At 36.4% G+C, this 6,042-nt stretch overlaps 5 protein-coding genes across 5 annotated transcripts; 4 read left to right on the top strand and 1 right to left on the bottom strand.

Moving 5' to 3' along the window:
- Window positions 1-7: 7 nt before the first annotated feature.
- Window positions 8-901, top strand: EIN_407590 (hypothetical protein; the record flags this gene model as incomplete). The annotated part of the gene is made up of 1 exon (XM_004184858.1): window positions 8-901. One exon carries the CDS (start codon window positions 8-10, stop codon window positions 899-901), a length of 894 nt encoding a protein of 297 aa, XP_004184906.1.
- A 176-nt stretch (window positions 902-1,077) lies between these two features.
- EIN_407580 (hypothetical protein) lies at window positions 1,078-2,259 on the top strand (the record flags this gene model as incomplete). The annotated part of the gene is made up of 1 exon (XM_004184857.1): window positions 1,078-2,259. The coding sequence occupies one exon, from the start codon at window positions 1,078-1,080 to the stop codon at window positions 2,257-2,259; it is 1,182 nt and encodes a 393-aa protein (XP_004184905.1).
- Window positions 2,260-2,327: 68 nt separating this feature from the next.
- On the bottom strand, window positions 2,328-2,798 carry EIN_407570 (hypothetical protein; the record flags this gene model as incomplete). Its single annotated transcript, XM_004184856.1, has 1 exon — window positions 2,328-2,798. The coding sequence occupies one exon, from the start codon at window positions 2,796-2,798 to the stop codon at window positions 2,328-2,330; it is 471 nt and encodes a 156-aa protein (XP_004184904.1).
- Window positions 2,799-3,064: 266 nt separating this feature from the next.
- Window positions 3,065-3,409, top strand: EIN_407560 (hypothetical protein; the record flags this gene model as incomplete). The annotated part of the gene is made up of 1 exon (XM_004184855.1): window positions 3,065-3,409. One exon carries the CDS (start codon window positions 3,065-3,067, stop codon window positions 3,407-3,409), a length of 345 nt encoding a protein of 114 aa, XP_004184903.1.
- An 885-nt stretch (window positions 3,410-4,294) lies between these two features.
- On the top strand, window positions 4,295-5,940 carry EIN_407550 (hypothetical protein; the record flags this gene model as incomplete). The annotated part of the gene is made up of 5 exons (XM_004184854.1): window positions 4,295-4,413; window positions 4,488-5,079; window positions 5,132-5,413; window positions 5,474-5,643; window positions 5,694-5,940. The coding sequence occupies 5 exons, from the start codon at window positions 4,295-4,297 to the stop codon at window positions 5,938-5,940; spliced, it is 1,410 nt and encodes a 469-aa protein (XP_004184902.1).
- Window positions 5,941-6,042: the final 102 nt, after the last annotated feature.

Here is a 6,042-nt window from a genome sequence, read left to right as displayed (position 1 = left end):
TGATCTTATGAACATTTTTGGTGACACGTTTGTGAATGCGTTGATAAAGAACATTGCAAAGGGTGGACAAAATGACGAAGTGGAGAATATTGCGAGAATGATTTCAGACCTAACAGCGAAGTTTATTGTAAACAAAGAAAACAACAATTTCTTTAGCCACTTGATAGAATTGTTCATGAAATCCACTGATATAAAGGAGATGTACACCACATGTCCATATTCATTTGCCAACGAGATATTGGCCGATCTTATAATGTATATTGGAACGTGTTTTATTGGGAATACTTCATTAATCGAAGATGTGATTGTGTTGTTCAGAGGAACTTACACCAAAACATTAAAAACCAAAACAAAAGATTTGTATCCCCTTTTGGGCGTTGTCTTCGCAATGACATTTTGCAAATCTGCTCATGTAGTTCAAGCGTTCAGAGAGTTGAACGTCTTTGATGATATAAAGAAATTGTTCTACACACAAACGCCCACTGTTGTTGTGCAGAGAATATTTGCAATCTTTAAGTCAGTGATGCTTTCTGACTACTTTGAGATGCAAAAACTCTTATTGGATCACTTTTTGCCAGTTATGTTCGACGCTGACATCAACAGGCATTTGGATTTGAAGAATCCAAATAACAATTACAACGTTGAGAGCTATTTGTTTAACAGACGATTAATGAGAATCATCTATCAAGTGTCGCAAGGTAAATCAAAGATAGCTGAAGCGCTGAAAGAAATGAAGCACTTTCTCTTGTATGTAGAGAAAGTTTCGAAAGAGGAAATGAATGCCCAAAGTAGCTTCTTCTTTAACATTGTGCCCGAGTTCATGACGAAAGAGGATGAGGAGAAGATGGAACAAAGAAGGATTCAAGCTGTTTTCACAGAGACTGGTCAGTCAATAATTTAACTTTGTTATGTTTAGTGTGGGGATTTGTGTGAAGAAGATTGTTGTTTACCAAAGAAAATAAATTTGGTAAAGTTTGTAAGACTCATCTTTAAAGAAAAGAAGTAAAAAGAGTTATAAAAAATAGTTAAGAAGAGTGCAAAAATAGCGAAGAACTAGAGGGAACTGAAATACAAATCATGGAAGAACCAAAAGAATTTCATCCACCACACCGGAGGTACTTACAAAAAAGTGTTTTAGTAGGGGTCGCGCTTGTATTTTTGATATGTGGAACCTTGTCAATTACACTCAGTAAAACAAGTTACACGATTCAAGTCGAGGATATTAACAATGATTTGAAATACTTTCGAAAACCTTTATTCTTTAATTTTTTAATGTTTTTTGCAATGGCGCTCTGTACGTTTCCATACCTTCTGTTAAAGTATATGTTCAACCCTGAAATGGGAAAACCAAATCAATACACTTACAAACATCTCCTTTCCCTTGTGTTTCCAGCTCTGTTGTCATTCTCAGCGACTTACCTCCAAAATGTTGGATTGGTGTTCATCCATGGGAGTATATTCCAAATGATGAGAGGATCTGTCATTGTATTTATAGCGCTTTTACAATATTTCTTAAGAAAGCAAAAGCTTAAACTACACCAGACCATTGGTGTTGTTATTGTTGTCATCGCAGTTACATTGGTCGGGTCAAGCTCGTTTCTGATTCCATCGAACAAAAACCCAGGCGCCAAAACGCATACAGGTCATAAGGTGTTAGGCATTGGGTGCATCATCTTTGCGCAATTGTTAAATGCGTGTACCAATATCTTGGAAGAAGGGCTACTCCACGACGCAGAGATTCCACCAAGTCTTATAGTTTCGGTGGAAGGCGCTTTTGGCGTGGTTTTGGGTGTGGGTACAATGCTCTTCTTGGAATTTATGCCGATCGCCAATGATGGGTTCCTCAAAGAAACCACATCAGAAACGCTTTTGATGCTCGCCAGAAACCCAACATTGTACGCACTGGCAAACGCGTACATCTTGGTTGTTCTGTTTTTCAATTTGTCTGGTATGACCATCACAAGCCAGGCAAGTGCACTGACAAGAAACGTGATTGATCCCCTTAGGATGGTGACGATTTGGCTGACACAATTGTTTATACACTACGTTATCAGCGACAAACTGGGAGAGGCAATTTCATGGGCAACAATCATCCAGGTGTTTGGCTTCGTGGTACTGACTTTTGGGTTCTTTGTATACGCTGGTATCATCCCTCTACCAACGTTCACCAAGAGAAAGGTGAATGAAAACGAAGAACCAATCTTGAAAGAAGAGGACGAAAGTGAAAAAGAACTCAAACCAAACGATAAAATCGACTAACCTATATAACCCATTTATTTGTAATGTCAATTGAATATAAACTGCAAACAAATCTTATTGAAAGTTAATTAAATTAAAAGAATAAGCACCACTAATGTGATAATTGCACTGACACAGAACAGGAAGATAAAGTAGAGAACAAGAAGCAATGCTGCTTGAAGCTGCTCGTTATTTCTGATTCTAAAATAATGTCTGTGGTGGACCCTGTGTGGCTCTTGGTTTGCTTCCAAGAGTCTTCTTCTGAGACGTCGTTCTCGATGCGTCTGTTTTCTTCTTTTCTGTGGTTGGGCGTCCATATGCACTTCTTCAGAAGCGCTCTCATCCACGGTCTTATCGGCCACGTTTGTCTTGACGACATCAACAGCAATGTCTTTGTGGAACTTTTTGTTTAGTTTTTTGACTCTTTGTTGAACCGTCGTGTTGATGTTGTTCCATTCTTCGTCCTTGCCTTCGGGACAGAATACAGATATCGAGAACCGTTTTTGCTGAGAGTCTGGGCATTCTTTGTGTGACAAGTGGGCACAATCCACTCCTTCCATATCGCTTGTTTTTCTTCTCAAATTCTCTGCTTAAATGTCTGTTTGTTCCACCTCTCTCATTCTCAACCTCTCATTTCCAGTTTTTTCTTGGAAGCTTTTCTATTTTTGGGATTGACAAAACCAACAAAACGAAGAAAAAACTATCCATTTTTCTTTTTTGAAATAGTAAAAGGAATAGTAAATGAACGATAGTTGATACTGTTATTTTGAGAAGTATGGAACGGCCGGTAATTTAACCTAAAAAAACCAAAAGAAAGGGACACCCCATGATAACCACATCGAACAAGGACGTACTCGACGACGTCCTCCTTTACAGTTACTCAGACTACCTGGCAAACGATTCTTTAATTGTTGAAGGCTCTGAGAGCCAACCGCCCACACCCTTAATGCAGCCTCAACACGTCAAAGTGCAACAGCCGCCCCAACCGTTCTCACACTCAAAGCCTATCACCATCATCCGCCCGTCTTTTGCGAACATCGTCTTCTCGGACTACGAGAACTCAAACGAGTCAGACGAAAAACTCGCAGCACATTTCCAAAGGTCTTTTACTCATGCGTTCTCTGCGTCGCCACTCGTCAGACTTGAGGAGTGGAACAAAAGCCAGAATTGATGATGTACAAAGGAGATTGTCTCTATGTTTATATTCATTCTTACGCTTTTGTTTCCTTGAAGCGCTTTTTGATGATGGTTAAAAATGTTTTACCTTTCTTTTTCGGCTTTTTATTAATACAATATTTTTGACTTAAGAAAAATATATCGGTTTTTCTTTATTCTCTTTTCAATTTTTAAATCCATTGTAGATCCGATATAATACATATATGTATTTAAAGATTCATGATTTAACTTTTACTTCTATTTGATTGGTGAATTTAGGGTAAATGAGAAAGGAAAAAAGTTAGTTTATATTATTATTTGTTTTCACAAAAAGATAACTATTAACAAATAATTATAAAATTACTACATGAATAGTACATTAGTATTTGTTAAAATAATACTTGAGTTATTGTATAAAGGTATAGCAACAACCAAATTTTTGATTTATTTTAAACAAATGAGAAAAGTCACTACAAAAATAACTATCATAATAACAATTTTATTAAGAAGTATTATCAAAAAAAGTAATAAAAAAAAAATTTTGGGATTTAATTCTTTAATAATTAAAGTATTATAAATAATAATTGTTATTTTGGTTTCATCCTGATTTATTGCACGAATACCCACTTAATAATGGGCAATTCCACTTATTATTGTTGTTCTGATATAATTTTTTTAACTAAACAATATTAAAATAAAATTTATGATTATTGAGTCAAAAAAACTTCAAAGGTCATTCAATATAGCGAGAAACCCCAAGAACACCACAAAAAGACCTAAAAAAAAGAATGACCATTATAGCTCTTGGTAAATTTATAGTAATTTTATAGTAAAATGAACGTTCAATGAAGAAAGTGGAGAGAAAAAAAGAGGAACTGGTCGTTCATTTTTTTTGTCAATGATGAAACAGGAAAGACACAACCGCTATCGCAAATTGCTTTTGCGGAATTCTCTCGACAAGTTGCTATGCGACAGTGATTTCATTGGCGCTCTTACGATGGACGATGACCTCCAGCAGGAGTTTGTCTACATAATTTATTACATATAAGAAGAGAAGCCGAAAGGGAAACCCTAAAGCAGCGACTAACATTAAGGCTTTGTCAGGCAGACAATTTGGGTATTTTAGTCAACCACATTTGTGGGAACGACGAAAATGACTTTGACGACTGTGACTACCAAATGGTATCAACACAGATCATCTGTTCCGACATGAAAGTTATCAACGAGTCGATTGCGAAAATGCCTGAATTGATAGAAACGATGATTTTGTATATCAACCCTGACGAGGAAGAAACACTCATTTGCATTATTAAGACATTTAATATGCTTTTGATGACTAAAAACCCGGCTTTTTTTAATATCATCACCAAAAGTGACTTGAGACTCGAACAGATCTGGACATTCGTCGACAATTATGACGTCTTTTCTTTTTTTGTGGCATTGCTTAAACAAAGTGGAGAAGAGGTCAGCGGACTGAATTGGCTGTGTTCAAACAATTTTGTAGGGTTGATGCTTAATTCTTTTTTGGACGAAATTCATCGAGACGTTCTTTATAACGAAGAGGTTGTTGACAACATCACAAAGCTCTTCGAACAGCTCGAAATGGTCGAAACAGACACAACGCCATTTTTGGAAAACTTCAACGCATGCGACTTGAACGCTTTTTATAAGGGCGTTTTCTCAACTGTTTGTTCTTTTTTACTCTTTGTGCCACACAATGGGTTGAATTGAAATGAAGGGGAACTTGTATTTGAAAGAGTCGGGAATCAAAATTATTCGAATTGTAATGGATTCTTCTCACAAAGAAGAAATGTGTAACGAGAGTGTGGAGAATTTACCACCAACCTTCAGCGAGATATTCAAGTTTTTTACACATATTGTTGGTATTCTTCAGTACGTAGACGGTCCAATAACATCACTTCGTATCGAGTTGGCAAGGGTCGTACTCTCACTTGTTAATTCACAATATCAAAGCGTTGTCAATAAAGTGGCCGAACTCCACTTGGTTAATGAGCTTTTGGTTTGTTTTGTCAATTGAAAAACGTCTATCGCGAAGAAGCATTGTAAAATTGACTAATAGAACATTTTCTTTTGCACTACACACTCCAACACAATTTTCAGGCAACTCATTTTCGAAATTGTATCAGTCATTTACGACAAACAAATGGTTGAACCTCTTTGTATTGAGATCATCAAAATGGGATTTCTTGAAAAACTTTTGAAGTACAACAAACTCTTTTTCGATTCGAAGTTTGTTTCTATTGTTTTCTCTCGGGTATTAGCACGTTACTTACAACTAGGGAAGTCAAAAACAGCGATTTACACACATTTGTACGCCTCTTTCTTGACAACTTTTGTGCAATCCAACAAAACGCCCCAGAAGGCCCTGTTCAACAATTGTTGCACAACAACACAGACTTTCAAGAGTATTACTTGAAAAACAAAAAGGATGCTAAACTTGAATACTTCCTTCTTCCAAAACAGGCTCCAACTCCAGACGAGGCGTTGTATGACTTTAACGATGAGAACGAACAGGATTATAATTAATTGTATAGTGCAACAAATGGTTCTTTTCTTTCAAATACATTACGCATTGTCAATTCTTACATGAACTTAATAATTCTAATAAAAATGTTTGAGATTGGATTA

The sequence above is a fragment of the Entamoeba invadens genome (genome assembly GCF_000330505.1).
Source record: "Entamoeba invadens IP1 unplaced genomic scaffold scaff_1105074726225, whole genome shotgun sequence".
Taxonomy (NCBI): domain Eukaryota; phylum Evosea; order Mastigamoebida; family Endamoebidae; genus Entamoeba; species Entamoeba invadens.
The sequence above is the reverse complement of the archived record's forward strand: the minus strand, read 5'-3'. Positions and strand labels throughout refer to the sequence as shown.